The 26,207-nt window shown below is 45.3% G+C and overlaps 1 protein-coding gene across 2 annotated transcripts in view; it reads right to left on the bottom strand.

Moving 5' to 3' along the window:
- ARHGAP10 (Rho GTPase activating protein 10) overlaps positions 1-26,207 on the bottom strand; it is a 998,059-nt gene that overhangs the window by 636,856 nt on the left and 334,996 nt on the right. For both annotated transcript variants that reach the window (XM_078676901.1, XM_078676902.1), the window contains exon 3: positions 9,014-9,075. In XM_078676901.1, coding sequence (XP_078533027.1) covers positions 9,014-9,075 — 62 coding nt within the window. The remainder of the gene's footprint in view (positions 1-9,013; positions 9,076-26,207) is intronic.

Raw genomic sequence — 26,207 nt, 5'->3', positions numbered from 1 at the left:
GGTCAGACTGATTTGCATATAGCCGTGTCTGAACTGGGGTGGCAGAGTGGGCTAAAGAACGGTGATGGATCAAACCCAGATCTTTTGACTGGGTGTGAGTGTTTGATTGGTTCAGATGCTCCGTCCATCACCACCCCCTTTTGTACCGCTTTGGGCACCATAAATGTGGCAGGGTATGCTCAGGCGTGAGTCCTTTGCTCACTTTGCCACTGGATCCAAGCAAGCCGGGCTGAAGACGGCTGTAATGCCAGAAACTGGTCCTCGGAAGCTTGTTTCCGGTCCAGGGAAGGCATGGCTTGGCAGTTCGGGCTGGACTGTTCCCATGAGGCACAGGGTCAGACTGATTTGCATATAGCCATGTCTGAACTGGGGTGGCAGAGTGGGCTAAAGAACGGTGATGGATCAAACCCAGATCTTTTGACTGGGTGTGAGTGTTTGATTGGTTCAGATGCTCCGTCCATCACCACCCCCTTTTGTACCGCTTTGGCCACCATAAATGTGGCAGGGTATGCTCAGACGTGAGTCCCTTGCTCACTTTGCCACTGGATCCAAGCAAGCCGGGCTGAAGACGGCTGTAATGCCAGAAACTGGTCTTCGGAAGCTTGTTTCGGTCCAGGGAAGGCATGGCTTGGCAGTTCGGGCTGGACTGTTCCCATGAAGCACAGGGTAAGACTGATTTGCATATAGCCATGTCTGAACTGGGGTGGCAGAGTGGGCTAAAGAACGGTGATGGATCAAACCCAGATCTTTTGACTGGGTGTGAGTGTTTGATTGGTTCAGATGCTCCGTCCATCACCACCCCCTTTTGTACCAATTTGGAGATTTTGGCTTTGATTTTCAGGAAGTTCAAAAGTCCATATCAGAAAGGGAGAAAGTATATTGAAGACATGCAAAAAGAAGTGGGTTCCTACTGGAGTAGAGATCACTAATCAAATTAATACCTTTAATCGACCAAATAGGACTAATTGTACCCGAGAGAGGCATTTATTTCTTTTATTATTCCACAGGGACATATGACTAGATTTAGAGAAGTCCCTATTGAGACATTTCTCCACTATTTTTAAAGCTTTTAGATTATCAAGAATGATGCAATGTGAATGGGCTAGACTTAGAATGGAAATTGAAACACAGGCCACTAACGGGTTTCTGCGGCTGGGCGGTACTGGCTGGATGCTGCAGGAGCCAAAGAATAACGAGGACACTGCACGGATCAAGTCAGCTTTTCAGTCCATTAATAGTATAGTCTAGAAAAAACAGTGCAGTGCAGTGTCCTCGTTATTCTTTGGCTCCACGCAGCATCCAGCCAGTACCTCTCAGCCGCAGAAACCCGTTAGAGGATGAGTTTCACCTCACCCTAAGGTACTTTAACCTTCTTTCTTTACCCCTATCTAATACCCCATCTAGCCCCCTTTAAATCATTAGAACCCTCATGTGAGACACACTCATCATTTTCTCTTCCATTCACCAGATTATATGCTACCTAGGACTCACTGATATGGTGAATATCAAGAGGGATGTTAGAGTGACCCAACCTCAGGTAACCACGTCATTTGAAGGGTTGTGCCTGACTTCCAGCGATATTGATAGAGATCTGATTACATCATAGTTCTTTTTCTTTTCTTTAATGGGTATGCAGATGTCCCCTATCAAGAGCCTTAAGTGTGTGGATATTCTTGAAACATACCAGCGTATTCTCCCTGATCTATCTTGTAAGTAGCCTCTAAAAACCCTGTACCTATATCCCTTATATTCTATGCCTGTTAGAACATCCTAGACCTTAAAGTTAGAGCTATATGAAACTCTCTGATCAACCCTGTAAGTAGTTTCTATACTCTGTACCTATATCCTTTGTATTCTATGGCTGGTATAACATTCTAGACCATATAGGTAGGACTGTACCTCTACCTCTATATAGTATCCTACTGCCTTTTACTTCTAGTATAATTCATAGTGCCACCTCAAAGAGTTAAAATGAATGGATCATGTGAGTGATTAAACGTGGATAGGAATGAATGTGGATGTGTCCACCTATACCTAGGTCTTATAGGCGACCTTTCACTTCCCTATTTAGGGAAGTGTGACTACTGAGGAGTGACTTTTTGATATCAGAGCCTTGACTGAACCACTATGTTAAACAAGCATTTGCAATGCAATAGGTCTCGCATTATTTAAGTTTGAGCTATTATTATTGTAAATGGCAATGTTTTTTGCTTTATGCTATAGTTTTCTTATGTACATAAAAAGCTACATATAAAGTATTTGTTGTTAAAATTATTTATGCAGTATTTAAATTTGTTTGCATAAAAGATTACAAGAATATCTTAGCAAAAAAGTTAAACTTTTTAATGGTAATTGACTAAATGTCCATTTGTACATTTTAATTTCAAATAGGTAAGTGTAAACATCACAAATATATTGTGCAAACAGTGCAAAATATTTTAGCCCTAAATATTTTTGTTTTACGAGGTAGTTTGTAAGAAAATGATTGTAAAAGGCAAACACTGTAATTAAAATGTAACATATAACAGTACAGTTATGGCTAGTAAACATACATTAGTAGTATAGTATAATTGTAAACAAGATGTAAATAAGACTACAGAAATTAGCATGAATTATCACTTTAACATCAACTTTACAAACATTTTGAAAACACGATCACAGCTGGTAATCATGCATTGGCTTGTTATTACAAGCATTTCATTTTAATAAATATTTCTGATTCCCAAAAACAAATATGACAGTCTCTCAAAATAATGGCTTTTCAGTTTTAGTTGTATTTTTGATCTCCATGTCATCAAGTACTCATGAATATTACTGCCCCATGGACAGAGTCTGGCTTTACATGTCTACATATCAACATCCAATTCCATGAACACCCATCGCATGCCAGGGATGACCATCACCGCTGGTGAAGAGAAGCACAATTGGGTCAAGAATGCCCACAATACGTTGTGGTCCCATTATACCAGGGATGGGCTCAATAATGCCAAAGATGCCAACATCATGCCAAGCATTGCTAGACTAAAAGTGGGAATAATTCTAACAGGGACACCACCAATAAATTAAGAAGGAACACCATTACGCTAAGGCAAGCATTACCGCCTTCGGGTAAAGTCCGCGCTATATAAAAATGCATAAATACATGAATAAAGAAATACCGCCTTCGGGTAAAGTCCGCGCTATATAAAAATGCATAAATACATAAAAAAATAAATACCGCCTTCGGGTAAAGTCTGCGCTATATAAAAATGCATAATTAAATAAATAAATACATACCGCAAAACATCCTCGTTACTCTGCCGGCCTGCGACCAGGAAGTCAGGCAGGCCGGCGCGACACCCGGAAACAGGAAGTAGGAGGGCGGGAGCCTACCCCGCCTCCCACGGAAGAGCCGCGATTGGAGCCGTGTTGGGAGCAGGGAGCACCGGAGCAGGCAGGAGCCTACCCTGCGCCCCGGTGCCGAAGGAGGGAAGAAGAGTCCTGCTGCCGGGCCTTGCAGCTGAGGAGAGGAAGCCGGTGAGTGCGTTGCTGAGCGGCGGGCGGGCGGAGGGAGAGGAGCATGTAGGCGCGGGGGGGAGGCGGCCTGTGTATGTGTGTGTATGTGTGTGCGTGCGTGTGTGTATGTGTCTTGGAGTGCGTGTGTGTGACTGTGAGGGAGGGTGTGTGTGTGTGAGCGAGTGTCTGTCTGCGACGTGTGTGTGTGTGTGTGTGTGTCTGTGTGTGTGCATGCATGCATGCGCGGTAGGCTGGGAGGGCGGCGCATGCGCAGTAGGCTGGGAGGGCGGCGCAGGACGGAACGTGCGCATTCGCGCAGCCAAATCCGACTGCTAAAAATCGTGCCAGTTTTGTGTCCCTCATTCCCCGGCATCAGACAGCTATAGAGTCTCTGTCCCTGTTCCAGGGCGAGACCTAAAAAGGATAATCAAAAAAAGAAAATGTGATTTAATACATGTATTGTATCAAACTGATTATGAATTATGCATTGAAAATTGTTTTTTTATTCACAGCTTGTGTGTTCCCCTCCCTGACTGTACACTCCCGCCCTGAAGAAGGTGCGGCCTAATTGGCCCAACACCGAAACGCGCGTCGGCGCAATACTCTTGGACGGCAATTCTTGAGTCCTTGTGAAACTTTTTTCCACCAGTTCTGCCCGCCTATTCCACCTTTAATCCATGCAACCATTTTCCATCTATTGTTGCAGGCACGGATGTACCTGTATGAGAGTGAATATGTATGAATGCGGAAATGAATGATTATTTTGAATGATAGTGTATATATGAAATTCCTTTGAGTGTATAGGAGTGTGAGGAACCCCCTTGTGTATCGTATCTATTTCCCTTGTATCCCGGACGGGATATGTCTCTTCCCCAGATGTATTTTTTAAAATGTATCATGTACCAATAGAAAATATCTTTGCTTGCTTGAAAAGACAAATCATGTGTTAAAAAATAAAAATATCATGTACTAAAATAGCTACGGTGAAGTCTTTGGCTCTGGTCTTCATGTTCACCCTATTATTTTATTGATTGGATCCTGTAATTGGACCTCCTATACCCTTGTGGCAGGGTTACCTTTGTTCTATTTGATATGTTCTGATTCCCCCTTTTTCCTGTCCACTATCATAAAATCCCCCTGGGGAACCCCCTTCTATTATATATACAAGCACCAAAGTACTTTAAATATTTTGACTGCCATGATAAAGTGGAGTTTCCAACACAAGAGGGAAGGCAGTGGGCAGTGGGTAGTAGTACTTTGGTCTTATCTCTAAGTATACAGAGTAGCCGGAAAACTTAGAAAACACTAATAATATCTAGGGTGAGCGAAATAGTAGAGTTAGGATCTTCTAAAAAGATAAACATATCCTACATATAGGCAGCTGTTTTGAGGCAAGTATCATTAAATCAAAAGTCGCTGCTATCAGGAGAGTTGTTTAGCACGTGAAGTAAGGGATCTATGGCTAGTAAGAAAAGATGGCGGGTATAAAGGACACCACTGATGTGTACCTTGCTGTAATGTAAAACGCAGAGATGTAGAGCCATTGATTTTAATTCTGGCTGTAGTGTGCTCATAAAAGGTCATAACCGTTTTTGAGAATCGATACCCAAACTTTTTTAGTGCTCACCCACAGATGTTTAAATGTGGTAGAATAACGCACAGGGTGCGTTTTTCTTTGTTTGAATTGTCAAGTTGTGGTAGCTAATAGCATAAAATCGGTACTCAACTTTCCAGTGAAATACCCTTACACTGTTTGACGTTTATGAAAAGATTGTCATGGCATCAACCCCACTTAAGGGGACGTTACACACAACGCATTGTTTTGGGCACTGCAAGTAACACAAAGAACAAGGAGAATTCAGCCACTTTTCCCAGTGTAAACTTTCGCTTTTTTCCAACTTTAAAAGCTGAAACACTTGCTACTTTTGTTACTTCATGTGTGAGTGGTTTGTTATTTTGGCATGAGTGCTCCATAAAACAACACAACAAAGTAGCATGTGTCTGTCTCTCTTCTGCTTGAAATATGTCCGAGACCAGCAGTTAGGGAGAACCATTGTGGCTGCTAAGTGGTAATTTTCAGCAGTTGAATCTGGGAGAAGAAGGCACAAAAATGACTGAGGACCACAGGATGACTCAGGGATTTTGTATTGCGTGGTAATCAGTGCCCTAAAAAATGTATTGGGTGGTAATGCCGGATTGTGTAACTTACTCCTTTTTACATTAATTTCAAGCATATTCTTTGATATTAAACAACGAGTTCCTGTAAGACTCCAGGTATTCTTAAATACAGTTAGAAACAATCACACCAGGCTTACATCCTCCTGGCAAAAGTAGCCAGAGCGAAGAACTTGTACTATTTGTGCTGTTGTACAGGCTGTTATGGCTGGAGATGTACCTATGTGCTGCCCTGCTCATGGATGGAATGGAACGAAGGAGTGACAGAGCAAGTGTGCTTGGCCTGGTACTGAGCAATGACGTTGCATGCAGTGGGGTGTGCATGATCCTACATTTCTTAACTGAATTTAAAAAAAAAATTGCACAAAAGTGTGTCCTGCCGCCTCCATCTGCAGTCCCTTTTCGGTACTTCAACAAAAGGGCATTCTCGCAGTGAGAAATGTAATTTCACAGATGGCTACTGGCCCAAATGTAGCCCAACAATGGTTTCCAAGCAGATGGTTTACCAGGTAGATGGTTTTCCAGGCAGATAACGCACTGAGGAATATCAGTGGCAACCAGGAACTGGAAGGCTTGGAAAATATTGCAAGGGCGGCTTAGTAGTGAAAAAAGTGTTGCAATGAAGAGGCCTTGAGGGCAGCTCATATGAACTGACTTGAATGCCTATTTCGGCTAAACACAGCATTCACAAGCCTGCCACTGCCAGAAGGGAAACATGTAAGATGAAAGCCATTCTTTCAAACATCTAAAATAACAATGGAGTCATTTATTCCTGTACTGACAGCTGGCCAAAACCTCTTTCAAAGCATACAGGAAACAAAAGTATAGGATAGCGAAGGGCCAGTTGCTTAGGTGTAACAATCTCACTTATTATACAGGTCAGTATAGGGAGTGTACCAGGGTGAAGCCGCTCACCCTTGTCTTGTAGCAGAACCCTGATTCTGTGGAAAATGTAAGCAAGTATCACCAAACTGGTGAGTGATAAGGTTAACGGAGAAGACCAGAAAGTAAACAGTTTGCATTCTGTTCCCACTTATCACAGGCATCATGGTTGTGAAAGAAAAGCATGTAGTAATATTTTTGCAAACATTTCTTGAGCAACCCCCTGATTAAGGTGTTCTTTCCTTTCAAGAGGAATGTTGGGCACAATTAACAATCATTCAAGTTGTAGGATGGTCAACAAAAATTGAGTCACCTAGAAAATGTTCCACATGTAGAATATGGAGAGTCCAGTAAAAATATAATGTAGACTGTGCAAGCCTGCAGAGCACCGTCGCTATATAAAACTTTATAAATAAATAAATCAATAAATAAAGTGAGTTTTTCTGGCCTCTTCTTGTCCATTCCATCTGTTTTGCTGTTCATGGACACCACTAAACAGACTCAGCAGACACATTCCTACTTAGACTATGTCCATGTAAATGCTATCCAGGTAAACCAAGTTAAAGATCCAAATATTTAAGACATCCTCATTGCAGACGCTTGTGTAAAAGAGAACTATATTAAACAACAGACTGTGTCCAGATGATAACCACAGTCTTTAAACATGGACATGCAAAAGGACTACAATAACATACGATCAAATATGCATTTGATGCTTTTGAAGGGACGATATTCCCCCTGGTGTCAAACTCAACAACTTTTGGGATACTATGAAGCAAGCATTCATAATGCTGTAGATGGCCTAGCAGCTAAAAACAACATTAATATACATAGACATTTCAAATATATTACAATTAATAGCAACCTCCCACAATCGTCTGTTAGCTAAGCTGTACTTGGTGAAGCCATATTTGGGGAACCGCAGAGACTAAACTAGCAATAAAATGAAGCTGTTAGCCAGGAAGCTGGGCAAAGCGTGGAGTCTCACATGGCCGAACTCTTCTGAGGCTGAGTTTTGGCAAATTACTCAGAGGCTACACATTAAGCTTGTTCATCAATAACCTAAGAGATAATGAAAGGGGCAGAACTACTGATACTTAAGCTAAATCTCCTCATTACATCTCAAGTCTAAAAGGAAACAAGGCACCAGTCACAGAAAATGAAATACCAACGGACACAGAAGCACTACAAGACACAAGGCCCAGGATTAGAATGGTTAATTAATATATTCTATAAGACCTGAAAAGATCAGTAATTCCATATATCAAAACACTATTTGACTACTTTGCTTCTACCAATGCCTTGACTGGTACAATACTAGAGGTCTCAATTATATTAGAAAACATATATGGTAAGGAACCCCTAGAACCAGCAAATTAGCATCAAATTTCATTATAAAATTTAGAATTTAGAATAGAATAGCCATTGTACACAAAAATTAGACCATTGAAAATTCTTCCCTCGTGAAAAACCACAACTGAGAAAGGGTTTATGGAAAAGAACTATTAAATAACAATACTAGTTTATCTTATCACATCATAATTCACACTAAGACCCTGTCATTCACGCAATTGCCTTTGATACACAAACGGCATTTAATTGCATGTCATAGCCTTTTGTAGAAGCAACCCTGGAAAGGCTAACAAAGGTGATTTTTTTTTATAAAAGAATAAAGCAAAAAAGTGATGAAATAATGCAGTAGTTAATCTCAGCCACTGGTGATTAATTATTCAGCATCATATGCCAGTCTATTGTTTTTCGCCACTATCCGCAGAGACTGGCCACATACAAAACAACTCTTGGGCCTGCTCCAACGTCACAGTCCATCTTGATGTGCCAGGTCAGTTCTCCTCCAGATAAGCACACAAACAAGCACAGGCCGGTTTTGTCCTACTGGTAATTATTTTGGCCACTGGTAATTATTTTGGCCACTGGTAATTATTTTTATTTGGGGGAGGAATACTGTATATCACAGTGACACAGGCATAATAGATTCATGTGCTACCAAGATGCAGACCCACTTATCTAGCCAACCCTACCCCAACTGTTGGGCTCTGTTACTATAAAGGGCAATTGGTATTTGGGATGGATTCAGTAGATGACCAGTCTAAATAAACGTTGCAAATATTTCTAGCTAGATGAAAGGATGTTAAGAAATGACACAATAATGGGAGTAGGTAAAAGAAGACTTAAAGAAAGGATGCAGACACAAGAGAGAGATTATTAACCGTGGGGCAAAACTGAGTGACACCCAAAAAAGACATGATTTTTCTGTAATAAATGCAATATTGATTTGCTCTTCAATAAAAATAATATTACAAAAACAGATACACGTAAATCCAACGAATAGCTGACTAGCCACTACGTAGGAACATTTAATAATATTACAAAACAAATGTAACAGAATCTTCTATTGGTCAGTCCTAATGCAAACAGGCTCATCAAATAATGCGCAACCTACCATGATTTCCCTCTGTTCTTCCAGGTTTCTTAAAAAGGTTGAAAATTCCCGTAAAGATGCGTCTGCAATGTGAAACAATTATATTAATTAGTATTTAATCATAAAACGAGTCAGACTTGTTTTCTTAATTGGATTTCTATTTTTGAAAATAACAATTGCACAGCAAAAAGAACAGTGAATACTTCCATCTCATTATATACACCACTTTGGTAATGCTGCAATATAAAGGGAATACAAGTAACAAAGTGTTCCCATATCAGAATTTCATCACACATTGAGGTAGTCACAAGACTGGGTGAAAAGATGTAGATAAAGATAAAATGACCTAATTTAATAATAAATTAGTGATGTATCCTCTTAGGTGGCTTTCTGCATTTCCCTGATCCATAGCCCGTATAAAGAGAGAGAGGCGTAGGATCATACAAGTGGTCTCCTCCAGCAGTGTCCACTTAGACAAAACATTAGGCTCTCTTTAAGTGCTCCGGGCTTGGCCTAATGAAGCCCAGTAATAGGAGTAACTTCCTGCCACAATTCAAGAAGAAACCTTGCATATGTTTGTTGAAAGTGAAAACAATATTATACAATTTTTTGTATAAAAAAATTTATTTAGTATTTTGCAGAAAAAAAGAAGAGAGGAAAGCAAGGAATTATACAAGCGACAGTCCTGCAATATACCCCACACAGGGGGTGCTGTAGGAAGCTCAAAAAGGGATGCAAAGGGAGGCAGCATAGTATGTCAATAAAGTTCAGTTTTCAGAGTCAACGCATGCCGAAGAGTAGAAGGAAAAACAAGCTCAAACCCTTTCTCGGTCAACCGACCGGCAATAGGCGTGCAATGAGGGGTGGCGAAGCCCACATGGGGAAATAGTGCTGCATAAGGCTCAAAAATCTAACAACCTCCACAGGCTATGCGGTGCCGCAACAGTTAACAAACCAACATACCCAACTGAGTCCCCCCCCCCCCCCCACTCCCCCCCCGCCACCCCCGGTGGTGGTGGCGACAACACACTCATTCACTCCAAACCCCACAGTCATACAATCTGATTAAACCTGGAAAAGGTGAAGAGCGGGAAACGCGGATGGGCAGACCGCAGAGGGCAGGCCTGTGATAAGAAGCCGACCAGGGGACCCCATCGGAACAGGAAATTTTTAAAGTTGCCCAGGAAGATGTCCGCCATTCTCTCCATGCTCAGTAGTCGCCACAGTCTCGCGTGCCATAGTGATATAGCTGGGGCATTCGGTTTCTTCCAGGCTGCAGCCAGCGTGAGCTTGGCGGCTCCAAGGCAGAGCCATAGGATATGTTTATCCGCTTTAGTTTGATGTTCTAACATCGGGTCACGGAGCCCCAACAGGACATGAGCCATCGATTCCGGGAACGGATAACCCAGGATATCCTTGATGTGGGACAGAATTTCAGCCCAGAACGGGCGGATGATCGGGCAGTCCCACCAAATGTGGCGGAAGTCCCCCCAATAGACCACAGCCCCTCCAACACATGTCTGAAGAGGCTGGAAATATTCGATGGAGCTTGGACGGGTAGAGGTACCAATCTAGCATGGTCTTTAGGTGAGCCTCTCTAAGATCCACCGAATGGTTATGCGCCGCGATATCTCGCCAGAGACCTTTCCATTCTTCGTCGGAAACGTCTCGGCCCAGAAGGACCTCCCAGTGTTCCATGTGGCGAGGACGGGGAGAGACCGCAGTGGCCAGTAGCAGCCCGTATAAGAAGGAAATCGTCCCCTTCATAGTGGAGGTGCGGAGAATAAAGGCCTCGAATGGTGAAAGTGGTCTCGTAGCGGCATCTCCTATTCCCGCTGAGGTTGCCCAGTGGAGGAGCTGGTTGTGGCGGAAGCGTTCAGCGGCCGGGATCCCATAGTCTCGCATGCAGTTATGAAATGTGAGAGGTGCCGCTCCGTGGAACAAATGCGTGAGAGCTCTACAGCCTCCCTCTCTCCATAGTCTGAAGGGTCCCTCCTGCATCGCCGGCGGGAAGGCCGGGTTGAAGTGTATGGGGGTAAAGGGGGACGGAAACGTGTTCCAGCGTTCATCACCGGTGACCGTATCCCACACCTTCAAGACTGTGCTAGTAGGTGTGCTGATGTAGGTATTCTTGGGACTGTCCACCTTAGGTTTCCAGGCCAAGTCCCAGATCGATCTCCCAGCCACATTCCTATCCATATGTAGCCAGTGTTTCTCTGAGAGCTGCTGGGACCATTCCACCAGTACTCGTAGCTGCGCGGCTTTATAGTACAGGTGCATGTCAGGGAACCCGACTCCTCCCTCCTTCCGCGGTCGTCGCAGCGTCGTGAAGGAGAATCGTGCCCGTCCACCCTGCCAAACAAATCTCAGCATCAAGGTTTTAAGGCGCCGGAAAAATTCCACCTCTATTGGGATGGGTAGGGCCTGGAAAAGATATAGGAATTTAGGGAGGAGGACCATCTTGAGAGCATGGATCCTGCCAAGCCATGAGATATACTTCGGCTTCCACCGATCTAGGTCCGCTCTTACCGCCGCTAGCATTGGGGGGAAGTTAGCTGAGAACAATGATCTTACGGTAGGGGTCAGTCGAACTCCCAGGTATAACAGAGAGGCAGACGCCCATGGCAAGGCCGTGAGCAAGCGTACCCGCTCCACTTCCGCTGGAGGGAGAGTCAGGTTCAGTATGTATGATTTGTCAAAGTTGACCTTGAACCCAGCCACTGCTTCAAGTTCGGATAGCACCATTTGAATATGCGGCAATGAATGAGCTGGATCCCCCACTGATAACAGCACATCATCCGCAAAGAGGGAAATTTTGTGCTGCTCACCCGTAAAGGGAAGGCCCTTGATCTGTTCCCTCACCCGCACCGCAAGAGCCAGAGGCTCGATACCCAAGGCAAAGAGGAGAGGGGACATCCCTGCCTCGTTCCCCATGAGTGAGGGAAACAGGCAGAACGATGCCCGTTAATCACCACCCTAGAGCTGGGGCTGCTGTAATTTGCACGGATCATTGTTATGAACTGGTGCGAAAAGCCGAAGGCGTCCAGAACAGGAACCCCCAATCAACACGGTCAAAAGCTTTCTCCGCGTCAAGCCCCACCAGTATCGCCGGGATGCGGAACCTGGTGGCCTTCTCTATCAGGTGTATCACCCGCCTCAAGTTGTCATGAGTCTGCCGTCCCTTAATGAACCCGGATTGGTCCGAGTGAATGATGGCCAGCATCAAGTCTTGGAGCCTGCGGGCAATGATAGAGGAGTACAATTTAGCATCGACATTGAGGAGAGCTATCGGGCGATACGACGACCATTTGGAGAGATCCTTCCCCGGCTTGGGGAGCACGGTTATCATGGCTTCGGCCATAGTCCTAGAAGTCAGCCCAGTGACAGCCATTTCATTGAAAAGGGAGACCAGATAGTCACAGAATTCCGTCGCAAACGATTTATAAAAAAGGGCAGTATAGCCATTCAGGCCCGGCGCCTTGTGGAGCTTCAGGGCCTTAATAGCCTCCAACACCTCCGGTCTGGAAATGGGGGCAGCCAAAAGCTCATTCCACTCTCTAGAGACCTGCGGTATGGGGAGGTCGGCCAGGAACCTGTCCTGGGCTTCCTGATCCAAAGAGTCGCCCTCGTAAAGTGCAGCATAGAATCGGCCAAAGATGTCTGCCTTGTCCTCGTCCCGATGCTGCAAGGACCCCACCGGGTCCTGGATCCCTCCGATGTGTTCCTTCTCCCTCTTGTCCCGGAGCTGACGGGCCAAGTGCCTTCCTACCTTGTTCCCCTGTGAATATGATACACGCCGCAGCCTCAGGAGGGGGAACTCAGCTCGATTGGTGTAGTGGGCCTTTAGTTTTCCCCGCACAGCCGTTAGGGGCCGGAGGGTCACCCTAGCCTTGCAAGCGGTCCCACGTGTTGAACACTGATGTGTCCGATGCCGGGTTAAGAGCCAGGAACTCCCTGATAGCTTTCCGTAGCTCCTTACAGGATGTATCGTCCCGGATAAGCGCAGCTGGGAAGTACCATTTCCGCAAGCCGTCCCCCCTCACCGACCAATGCAGCCCGAGGACCAGCAGGCTATGATCTGACACGGAGAGCGGAAAAACGCTGGAGTCATGGACATCTCCCCTGAGGGCCTGGCTCAAAAAGATATGGTCTAGGCGAGAGTAGGACTGGTGGACGTGGGAAAAGAAAGTATAATCTCGGGCCTGGGGGTGCAGGGAGCGCCAGCCATCAATCAACCCCAAATCACCCACCAGGCGTTGCGTTTCGGCGGAGCCTCTGGGCTCGGGAGCTGTCTAGGTCCTTGTCCCAGACCATGTTGAAATCACCCAGTAAGAACAAATGCCCCTCCACAAAAATCCCCACTTTATCCAACAAGTCCTGGAGAAAGCTATTCTGCCGAGCATTGGTAACATACACCACCACAAATGTGCATAATCGGCCATATAGAAAACCCTTAACCATCAACCAGCGACCTTCCTTATCACAACATACCCCCATAGGTTGGAAGTGGAGGGACGCCCGAAAGAGAAGAGCCATCCCCCTTTGTTTGGTGGAGGCAGAAGACCTGTAGATGAGGGGGAAGTGTTTGTGTCGGAGCCGGAGCTCATCTCTTCGCGCCAGGTGGGTCTCCTGGAGACCCACCACATCTAAGTGATGGTCAGACAAGTATTTCCAAAGTTTTTGGCGTTTCTGCGGGGAGTTGAGACCTTTCACATTCCATGTGGCGATACTAAGAGGCATGAGGAAACATTGGGCCCCGTCACTTTGCACTCGTTTTGTTAACATGCCCTTGCCCCCTTCCCGCCAAAGACATCCAGGCGTGCCCCAGTCCTTTTCTGCATGTCCCCAACCAACCCCTCCCCCCCACACACCCCCCTCCTGCACCAGGCCCCAAGGACCCCAAAGCCGCGGTCCCACAGCAGTAAAAAGGAATTTCCAGTCATGGCACAAAACCAGGGTTGCGTCCGCTTAATAACCCGGTATCCAAAGGCCCATGGGACGCTCCTCTAGGGGGACCAAGACTCATAGCAAGCATCCATCGGTCGCCACCACCACCCTGCCCACCCCAACCCGGTCCCCAACTACCCCCCCACCCAGTCCACCCCAAAGCCTTCCAACACCCACCCCCCCAACAAGCAAACAAACAATAGCAATATACTCAACAGTCCCAGAGGGTAGTAGTCCGTAGAGTCCTCCTCTGGCAGGGGTTGGGACACCACTGATGGGTCCCCCAGGGCCACGTCCGGGGTGTCTTCTCAAAAAGTACAAATATACCCACGGTACCCGAGTTCACATGCCCCTCCGGCACCATTCGGCCAGCGGCCCAAGGATTAGGCGGCTCCGGAGCTCTGCTGGGAAGACGCCAACATCGCCGAGGCCACAGATGCTAACGCCTCTCCCCTCTCCTGCAGGCTAGTTGTGCGGTCAGGCCTCCTGCGATCCGTCTCCGGACCCACTCTGTGCCACGAGGATGACCGTCGTCGCCTCCGCGATGGTGAACTGCCAGCCTCAGGTGAAGGAGTCGAGTCATCAAGGCCCAGAAGTTCTTTCGCCACTTGGAGAGAACGGATTTGCGCCAGCTTATTTTGCCACCTAAAGACGATGCGAAAGGGGTGACCCCACGAATAGGAAATGTTGTGTTCTCGCAGAAAGGTGGTCACTGTGCGGAACTCGTGCCTCTTTTGGAGTGTCGAAGCCGCTAAGTCCTGATAAAGTTGAGGACGGTGCTCTCGGAACTGCAGGGACGGAATGTCCCGCGCTTTCCGCAGGATACGCTCCTTTAACTGGAAGTCATGCACGCAGACTAAAATGTCAGGGGGTGGCCCTCCTCCCCGTCTAGGCAGACCTACCCTGTGGACTCTGTCCATCTTGATATCATGCATGTCCTCCTCGCCGAGTATCTGCAAGAAAAGTGCCTGCACATAGCCTCGTAGGTCACCTGCTTCACCGTCCTACGGCACCGCACGTATGCGGATGTTATTCCGGCGGGAACGGTTCTCCAGATCCTCCGCGTGGGCCTGGAGGTCTAAGTTCTGCTCCGTGAGCCGAATCACATCCTGCTGCAGTTGGTGGACATCGTTCGCCATGCTCAAATCGTGATCCTCCAGGGTAGCCACTCGCTCTCCGATGCCGTCCACGTCCCTTCGCACCTCGCGGAGATCCGACGCCAGTTGAGAGCGGAGCTCAGAAATGTCCTCCTTAATAGAGGCGAAAAATTCCGCCATAAAGGCCTTGGTTGCAGGGGCCTCATCATCTTTCTGCCCGGGCGATGCGCTAGGACCAGGGGATGCCGGGTGTTGGAGTCCTTTGGGCTGGCTATCCTTGCCGGGCTTCCCTTTGCGCAGTGAGGAAGACATCGCTGCACCCCTATTCCGTCGGGATTTCAAAGCGGGAAATCACCTTTCAACTGTACGCAGCTCCGTCGAAGTAACTGCACCCTGTCCCAGTCCAGGTCACAGCCCTAGCGCTCACAGTCTATCCCAATGATCCTTCGATGGAGTCGGTGGGCCCAGGCGGCATATGGCGTCACCACCCCACTCCCTTTGCGATCGGCCGAGCCGGATCCCGGAGAAGACGGTCCTGGCCCTACAGACGCCAATCCCAGGCCTCAGCGGCACCGTCGCCCCCGCGCCGGCTGTACTTCGGCGCAGGGAAAAGCACAATGTCCAGAGGTCCTCTACGCCATGCGGCGCCACCAACTCGGTCCCGTACCGCCAAAGGCCGCAGGACCCAGTTCCGAAGCCTGAGTATTCATCTCCCACAGCGAACTGTAGCCCAGTAGTGGCCGCCACGTCCGAAGCGCAGTGTCCCCAATGCACCTAGCCGTCTCTCCTTCCACAGCGGGGGGGGGGGGGGGGGGAATGAGGTTCACTCCAAGAGGGCCGACCAGCCCGTCAGCAGTCCGCTGCGTGGATCAGGGGTTTTTCGGGGAGCACTCGCGGCTCCGGGCCGTCTCACCACATTGCGCTCAGCGGAGTACCGTGCCCATTCACCGCCCCCAAACTCTCCGTGTGTGCAGGGAGCTCAGTAGTAGGGTGGGCCGCAGCACACGCTCCTTTCCTTCGCGGCAACCAGGCCGCAGTCCTCGGACTCGCGTAGCTCGTGTGGCCGGGAGGCGCAGACCCCACCACTCTGAACCATGCCCCCCTCGCTCCCGCCAGGAGCCGTCGAGATATCCGGGGCAAGTCTCCGCTACTCCGGGCAGTTGAAATCACCTCCTGCTTGCCCCACGGCACGCTCCGTTCTGCCGCCGCGACCAGGCCGCAAATTTCGGGATTGCGTAGGCAGCAGGCCGGAAGGCGCAGTCCCCCTCTAGCCTGGGCCCCGCCGCCGCACTGCGGCCAGGATCCGCAGATGTGGCCGGGAGATCACTTGTCTTTCCGGGTGACCCCAATCTGCATCTCCAGGGCAGCCGCGGTCCGCAGCTCCTTCTGATCAGGCCGTAACCCCCAGGAGCCACACAGCGCTGCCGCTCGACCTCGCGGTGCGCCCGCTCCAGTCCCGGCGCCGTTCCCGGGGCACCTCCGCAGCCAATGCGGGGCCGACGGTCGGACACGACCTCCAGGAGATGCAGGTGTGTCCGGAGAGCCGTAAACGACCCCGGTCTGGGTGCTTTACAAGGCTATAGAAGGCCCGGCGACAGAGGGGACTCAAAGCACGTCCTACTCCGCCGCCATCTTCGCCACGCCCCCCAATATTATACATTTTAATAATACTACAGCTGCAGGCGCATGATCAAATACAGCATTAATTTTAGTTAATCTTTTTAATGATTCTTTGTACTTACCTGATAACCTATTAATATGAGGGTTTTCGCTGCCTTTACTTGCTCCAACACTGCTATTTTTCTAGAAGATAATTTGTTTGTCTTGGATCTGCTTCACCTTTGTTTACTCATCGCACCGCACCTTATAGTCAGGCAGTGTTCTTCTTGCCCAGATGCTCCTCTAGGATATGCGGAGGAATTTGTAGCCAAGAAACAGTGACATGATCCAGTCCTTGATGATAATAATGGACCTCCTGAACTGTGTGGTACTGCGTAGGATGTGCTCCTACAGTGAAGTGTGCTACTCAGACACAGGGCACCCGCAGAGGTAATGGCACCAAAAATAATGTGTTGTGACAAGACCTGTAAAGGAACTCACATAACTGAAAGAATGCTCCCGAGAGTTATTCCAAGAAGCAGGTACCTATCTTGTGAGGATATTATGCTGTAAAAGTTTATGGACTGTGTAGGACCATGAATTAGGGTAATGAAGGCATACAAGAAAGTAAGGTGACTGACTACCAGATCGGTAAACAACCTCATTAGGTGTGCAACAATGTGAAGATCTCCATGCTCAAAGGGAGTACATCTAAAGCAAAGCCTTGCCCGACCACTCCATAGTAAACCCAAAACTATTAAAAACTCACAGGAGAGTATGCCACATTCTCAACGTCCAGCTTTTGGTTAGGGTTTATGCTGCCTGAAAAAATAAGACCGAAAAAAAGGTGTTGTACGTTCTGTCTCAGTGCTCGCTGTGAGGAGACTTTCCATCAAGAAAACCAAAACTCTGTACTCATACAGAGAATAAAATTCACCATTTTCCTCTTCCACTTAATCATATCTAGAATACAAAGCAGTGATGGTCCAATCACACCTATCACATGGACTCACTGAAGTACCAACCACTGTGGTCTGATAGCTCTCTATGTAGAAAACATGGATTATTAACCAGGTCACGGCCCTTCCTAATCTGACCAAATGGTTGTCTTCAGGAGAAAATTCCATCCTATAGACAACATGCAACCTAACTTCACCACAGACATCAATACAATGTATGTTAGTCATATGCATTCAATCACTCTAAACATGTCAATCATTGTGACATGGCTACATTATCTGGTTGTTCAAGTTCAGCTGTTTTTTCATGTAACTTCAGTGATTTTATACAGAGATTGGGTTAACTGCGGGCTTTCTTTTATGCTACGACACAACTTCAAAATGAGACAGCATTTTGGGTAATGAGGGTCATTTTAAATCGGATCAATATAGTCCTACATGATCCTTCCCCTTATTGTCTTTTATCAGAGAATTCGGATTCTAGTCCAGACATTCATGTCAATACATGGCTTGTCTTTTTTCTCTCCCTGGGCACAGTTTGAATTGGTAATACACATTTAGTATGAATATGTGCAAAAATCATTATTAAAATTTTTTACTTCTATGCCACCATATTTAAAAGTGGTAAACATCAGTTTTTTTATTCATACCTTAAGACTAGCATCATGCCAGCAAACAGATCGAGTGCTACATTGAATGCATCACTAGATAAATGTCAACCCAGCTGTGAAGCAAACCTATGCGTGAAGCACCTGGCACCACCACAAATCTCCACATCTTCCATTCCAGTATGGACCATTGCTGCAGGGCTTAAGGTCACCTGAAACAAGCATTGGCAGAACCAACAAGTCTGGGTTTGGCTGCCAGCCCTTTTCGCTTAGTTAATGGTTGTCTTTGTCATAGTCACTTAAAAAAAATTGACTAAAAGCAAAAATACTTTTTGGGGTTCCAAAAAGCACACATTGCCATAGAAGTCCTTGGTGCTTTAGGGAACTACCTTGTGTGTGGATGTGTTCATTGTGAATGAACAGAATGCCCTCACACACAGTGAAATTAGCGAATGGCTGAAGTAGGCTGACTTTTTGCCCCATGCTGTATGCTGGGTGGAAGAAAAACACATATGAGACACAGATCAATGGCTTTAGAGGGCAGGCTGAGATATATATATATATATATTCACTGAAAAAACATAGGTTTTAGGGGTGTTATAGTTAGGAATTAGCATTTAAAAAAACCTTAGAAATTCACTGAAAAAAATATAGGTTTATGGGGTGTTCTAGTTAACTGGACATTTCACTCAAACAAAACCATTGAAATTCCTCCGTTATAGTTAGTTCTGCTAACTATAACTCGAGCACCCGAAATCCACTGCTGATGATGTCACATATTACATCATTCATGACATGGTCAGTGGCATCACTGATGACATCTCAAATGACATCACTGATGACATCATCCACGTGACAATCAGATACACCTCATCATACACTAGTATAACCTTTCATCACTCACTGTAAAATAAAGAGTTCCATATTTGATTCCATTGACACAGCAATACAAGTATCTAAAAAATCCACTCAGTGATTCGTAGATCTACACACACATCTAATCAAGTACCTATACATTTACTAATACATGCTAACAAAGATCAATAGAACACTATCAAATCAGAATTTGTTGTTCAAATGATTTTAGGTGAATATTTTAAAGTTCGAAAACTCCACACTCAGAAGAATTTCCAAGTGAAACCAATCAATGTTAGCCTGTGGAAGGAAATTCAAGTTACTGGTAAGTACGGTTAGAATTACTTTTCAGGATCAGTCCTGGGCTCAAAGATGCAGCACTGAGGTATCTCCTGATAACAGGTGAGTAAATCGGAATTCGTAGTTCGGCTGATTTTAGAGGGTTCCTAGGGTCAAACTAGCCCACTAGGTACCTCCAATAAGCGCCACAGAGCTGCGTTGCAGAGAGGTATAAAAAGGGACGTGGCCTCTAAACACCTGTCTGCAACGCAGCTCCCTGGCGCATACTGGAGATACCTGTTGGGCTATTTGGCCCTCAGGGACCCTCAGTATTGAAAGAGAATTAATTCCCCAACGTAAAACCCGCAACAGGGCACAGTGGTGAAGGAAGGGGACGTGGCCTAAGGTGACATGTCTGCAAACACGCCCTGTGGCGCATTTTAAGAGAATTAATTCCTCCTCAATCCTGTGGGTCCCAGTGGGCCAACTAGCCCACCAGGTACCTCCAGATGTTCAGAGATGTGGAAATCAACTGTGTATAAGGCAAGGAACTCGCACATCAACAATAAAGTATTTATTTTAATACTCAAATTTAAAAAAACGAATAGCACCTTTTAAGAAAATAAGGATAATAGGGGTTTTGGATGGGGAAGTGTATTAAAATTGTAGACAGAAACTGTACACAGTAACCAATACATATATTTGTTTTAAAAAATAAATGCAAAGGTATTTATTTTAATACTCGTATAATAAAAGAGAGAAAGAATTAAAAGAAAAGGAAAGAGCGAAATAGTATGAGGATATAAAACTAAACTAAAACTGTTTAACAAGTTTCACTTTTACAAAAACACATGCCCAAGTTAAACAGTGGAAATGTGAGCACGTGTCAACTGAAAAACGTGACAAAAAAATGGGAGGAGCACTAAATTGGTTCCATAGTGACTTTAATAACCAAAATGTATATAAACCACACCCGTAGGATGATTACTTACGTTTCTGTGATTTAATTACAGGTGACCAAACTACGAGCAAGATAAAGTTTACGATAGTCTGATTCATCTTCAGTTTATCGTCCATTTCCTCAGAGGGAACATAAAGTTAATGTATATATTGTAATATATAAAACATTATGTCCCCTCCAGAGGAGTTGGATGGTTATCGACGGAAGGAGGAAAGAATTTTAAAGAGAGGTAAATTAATAGTACAAGTTTATGCTTTATATATTTTTCTAATGCAAGTATATTATTATGCTTTCTAAATGTACTGTGTAAAAGTATAATTGTGCTTTAGAAACGAAATGACGTAAGAATAGTTTATGTATTATCGTAGCAAATTGAAAATACTACGAAGACGCAGAAAAAAGAAGGTTTTAAATATGTAATTCTCTTTTTCTTCTAGGGTGAAATGGGTTTATCAGTATGTATATTGTGTAGTAGTGTGATGTATTTTCACTCATGAAGAACTGGAGGTTTATCATTGCAAGCAGTAAACATGAAAAAAATATTAATGTCAATTAACAAATAATAAAATAATCCTTTTTAACAGTCACAATGTTTTCATAAAGAATAATTGAAAAGAAATGTACAAAAAACAAAAAAGAAAGATGAAGTAGTGAGGGTGTGTTTGTAGTAGCACTTCTATTCTACTTTATCTGAAAGTAAATGATGCCCTCCTATATCAATAAGAATTTGGGGCAACACTTTAAAAAAGATTTGAATAGAAAATAGTTTTTGCGGAGAAAAAAGGGAGTGTGTGCATATTTATATAGGGTGTAGTCGACCCAAAACTATATCAACAATTTACATGAACACCGTATTTACAGTACATTTTTAGGCACACGTAGATTACGTCATTACTCTACAGTAACAGGATGTGGACCCGACTCAGAAGACTGATTTCCAGCACCAAGTTCGACAGTGTACCTGAATGACCATATACGTACATATATATTAGCTGCCCTTCATGTGCCAAAAACTGCATCCTAAAACTTTCCTAACCCTGTACTACTACAGCTACAACACTCCACTGAATGTACAAGAAACATTCATATTCGAAGAAATACGTCATGTCCACCATCTTTTATGTGTGCAACTATGGATGAATATAGGGTCAGCGATACCTTGTACCTTCCATGTTGGCCATGCTGTGGTACTTTACAGATATATTGAGACATTTGCGTGTAAGACCAAGGTGACGTCAGCACTACAACACAGACACCCGAATCAGTTGATTTCTCATATAGCTCAAGACGGAACCACGCATATAGCTCCGGAATCATGGTCCACAGCATCGTGCAGCACTGGCATATGTCAGTCCAGCCCACTCCGCTTACGCTTCCAGGAAACCACAACAAATTTAACGACACTTTACTAACGTTAAAGCGACGATATTTTTAACGCTGTCCTTGAAATTTTCCCCCCAATATCGCAAGAAATACAGCAAAAAGTCATGTTCGCAAGTGAAAACCGTGTTAATATAAGACTGTGCACTTAACATATCAATCCACCTCGCATATTAAACATGTTTAAGTCTACTTCAGAACAAATGTTAGGATCTGACATAAACCGCAATTAGCGACAGTTTTCCTATCGGTCCTCAAATCCAGGGCCGCCTTGTAAATACAAGGTTGTTGTCATACCTCCCTCTTCCTTTTTATATTCTCATAGAAACACCTACCTTCCCACTGAGAACACCTACATTGTAACTCATTGGAGATAAGAGGCGACCCCTTAGCAAACCGGCTGCTAACATACATTAATGCATCTTAGCTTCACCTAGTAAATAGGGCGATATAATTTTCACCGCATTTTTGGCTTTTTTTAAAAAAATAGCAGCGAAATGGCACTTGTTAATATGCCCTCAGCTTTGCTATGACACAACGGGAACCTCGGCTCCCGCCCTGCCATAGCAAACAGCAGTGTCCAGGTGGTAGACACCCCGAGACACAGCAGGAGCCGCTCCTGGGGGGTGGTGCTCCCTAAGGCTTTCGACTGCTCCAGAATGCAGACCACGCAGCCCCCCTCCCAAAATATAAAAAACCCCGGAAGGTGGTAATCCCCGAGGCTTAGACAGACCCTCCCTCACCCAGTTATTTTGTAGCACCGAGGAATGGCGGTACCCGGGCTACAGGGCCCCTCTAGACCACCATCAAATGTAATATTTTACAACCCGAGGATTTGGCACTCCCAGGTAGCTAATGCTTAAACAAGTACAGGAGCCCCTGCTTCGTTTTTATTTTTATTACGGCGGATTCATGCACCCAACGCACATTTCTCCGTTTTTTCCAAAAAAATAAAAATAAATTTGAGACCCTAGAGGTCCTTGTGGGACCCCATAAGCAGGTCTAGATGATCAAAATATTTCTTACCTGCCCCCTTTATACCTTTTGAACTCTTGTCCCACTATTTTCTAGATCCTCGCTTCTACCGAGGCACAAAATGGCTGCCAACAATTCCTGGTTTCGAATGTTAACCACTTGACAGCCAATTAGCATTTAGCGTGTGATCGGGACGGTGCGCTTACAGTGTGCGCAAGATGCGCGGATCCACCGAGGTCATAGATATATATGTACTTTTAATTGTAATTTTCTCAAGAACTACTGAACGGATTTAAACCATTTAAGCAAAAGGCACTAGTCTGAACCAAGGACTACCACTTTGTCGAATTTGCTGTAATTCCGTTCAGCCGTTCGGGCTGTAGCCTTGATGAACAGTCGCTATGGAAAATTGCATGGGGAAAATACGTTTTGGGACCCGGCTTTTTTTCTCAGCCCCTGATTCAAATGCAATATTTTAGACCGCGGGATTTCTCCTTCCCACGTAGCTAATTTTTAAACAAGCACAGGAGCCCGCGCTTCGTTTTTATTTTTTTAACGGTGGATCCATGCACACACCGCACATTTCTCCGTTTAAAAAAAATATATATTTTTTGGGACCCCCTAAGCAGGTCTAGAGGGTCAAAATATTTCTTACCAGCCTCCTTTATACCTTTTGAACACTTGTCCCACTATTTTCTAGATCCTCGCTTCTACCGAGGCACAAAATGGCTGAAAACAATTCCTGGTTTCGAATGTTAACAACCACTTGACAGCCAATTAGCATTAAGCGCGTGATCGGGACGGTGCGCTTATAATCCGCGCATCCACCAAGGCCATAGATATATATGTACTTTTAATTGTAATTTTCTCAGGATCTACTGAACAGATTTACACCATATATGCAAAAGGCACGAGTCTGAACCAAGGACTACAACTTTGCCAAATTTGGTGTAATTCCATTCGCCGTTCGGGCTGTAGCCGCGATGAACGGTACCTATGGAAAATTGCATGAGGAATACATGTTTTGGGACCATCCTTATTTCTCGCCCCCCGCTTCACGAATCACCCCAAGACTTTCAGGATAGGAGCGGACCAGAGCACTCCACCAGATTTGAAAATTCGTCAACCGTCGCCAATTTATATTTATATTTCCAAAAGGCCTATGTGCACAGATGTTTAAACTGTTAGCCCACCAACACCTGTAACCTCCCTTGCTTATCTTGAAAGCGACGTGGGTAGGGGTTTATCAGGATTGTACAGTACAGCATGTAGGCATTGTGTAAGGGATGTTGTGTAAGCTTTATGTAAAAATGACATAAGAGGGTTATGCAAAGTGTGATGTAACCATGACTAAGGGGTTTTGTGATAAAACTCCAATGATGCCTAGATTGTATAAAATAATTACAAAAAGGGTGTGGTGATGGACATAGTATCTCAGTTAATCAGAACACTCCTACCCAGTCAACAGATCAGGGCTTGATCCATCACCGTTTTTTAGCTCACTGCACCATCCCAGTTCAGAACCTGGCTATATGCAAATTAGTCTGTCCCTGGCCCAGTGCATCATGGGAACAGGGCAGACCAAACTACCAAGCCAATTCTTCACTGGAAAGGAAACAAGCTTCCGGGGACCGGTTTCTGGCATTACAGCCGTCTTCGGCCCGGCTTGCTTGAATCCTGATGGTGCAATGAGCAAGGGACTCATGTCTGAGCATACCCTTCCACACTCATGGTGGCCAAAATAATTACAAAAAGGGGGTGGTGATGGACAGAGTATCTGAGTTAATCAGAACACTCCTACCCAGTCAACAGATCAGGGCTTGATCCATCACCGTTTTTTAGCTCACTGCACCATCCCAGTTCAGAACCTGGCTATATGCAAATTAGTCTGTCCCTGGCCCAGTGCATCATGGGAACAGGGCAGACCAAACTACCAAGCCAATTCTTCACTGGAAAGGAAACAAGCTTCCGGGGACCGGTTTCTGGCATTACAGCCGTCTTCGGCCCGGCTTGCTTGAATCCTGATGGTGCAATGAGCAAGGGACTCACATCTGAGTATACCCTTCCACGCTTAGGGTGGACAAAATAATTTACAACAAGGGGTGGTGATGGACAGAGTCTCTGAATTAAGCAGAGTACTCTCACCCAGTCAAGAGATCAGGGCTAGGTCCAACACCGTTTTTAGCTCATTGCACCATCCCAGTTTCAGAACCTGGCTGTATGCAAATTAGTCTGTCCCTGGCCCAGTGCATCATGGGAACAGGGCAGACCAAACTACCAAGCCAATTCTTCACTGGAAAGGAAACAAGCTTCCGGGGACCGGTTTCTGGCATTACAGCCGTCTTCGGCCCGGCTTGCTTGAATCCTGATGGTGCAATGAGCAAGGGACTCATGTCTGACTGGGTAGGAGTGTTCTGCTTAATTCAGATACTCTGTCCATCACCACCCCCTTTATGAATCGTTTTGGCCACCACAAGTGTGGAAGGGTATGCTCAGATGTGAGTCCCTTGCTCACTGCACCATCAGGATTCAAGCAAGCCGGGCCGAAGACGGCTGTAATGCCAGAAACCGGTCCCCAGAAGCTTGTTTCCTTTCCAGTAAAGAATTGGCTTGGTAGTTTGGTCTGCCCTGTTCCCATGATGCACTGGGCCAGGGTCAGACTAATTTGCATGTAGCCAGGTTCTGAGCTGGGATGGTGCAGTGAGCTAAAAAACGGTGATGGATCAAGCCCTGATCTTTTGACTGGGTAGGAGTGTTCTGCTTAATTCAGATACTCTGTCCATCACCACACCCTTTATGAATAGATTGTATAAAAGGCAGACCCCAAGCCGTTCTAGTTTGTTCCCTCTCAGGCACTTGTAAGTGTCTGTATGACGGAGCCATCTCAGGAGATATAATAAATTTGTGTTTTCCCACTCCAGTGTCGATCCTCAATTATTGAACCCGTAGACAAGAAGGGTGTCCCTGCACCGGTGAGACTAATAAGAATCTAATTTCTACACCTGCTTGATAATAAGAAGGTACCCTTCTCCATTCAACAAATTCTTAGGGTCACGTGGCGGCTAAAGTAAATTGCTATTGTCTATTTTACTCCATCTCATTTGTCAATCCTTGTGTCAATGTTCAATCCGATCTGATTGAGAATAAATTGTTTTAATTGCGCTTAATTAGTGGAAATTATTCCACCTCAATTGTTCAGGAAAAGGGCCTATCACTGCTAAGAGCGATGTGTTTATGCACAATTAAGTTATTACAAATAACCCTGAAAAAAATAAAACCTTTACACAAAATCCAGGGCAGCAAAAATGGACGTAATAAAGGTATTTGCAGATTCATACAACAAAAAATAAACAATTAAAACTGTTTATTTCAAGATTAGTTGATTAAAACCACATTAAAATAATGGAGCTAAAATGATGCAAGGGACATGGCTGGTATAAAATTTCAAGTTAGATTTACAGTCTGGGAGGGAATCCATTTGTAGAGAGGTATTGGTGTAGGATTAGGTTAAATTCATGGGAGGTTGGATCAAAAACATTTTCGCTGTAAAGGAGT

This window comes from Lissotriton helveticus, chromosome 2_1 (genome assembly GCF_964261635.1).
Source record: "Lissotriton helveticus chromosome 2_1, aLisHel1.1, whole genome shotgun sequence".
NCBI lineage: Eukaryota > Metazoa > Chordata > Amphibia > Caudata > Salamandridae > Lissotriton > Lissotriton helveticus.
This window is presented reverse-complemented; position numbering and strand designations above follow the sequence as displayed.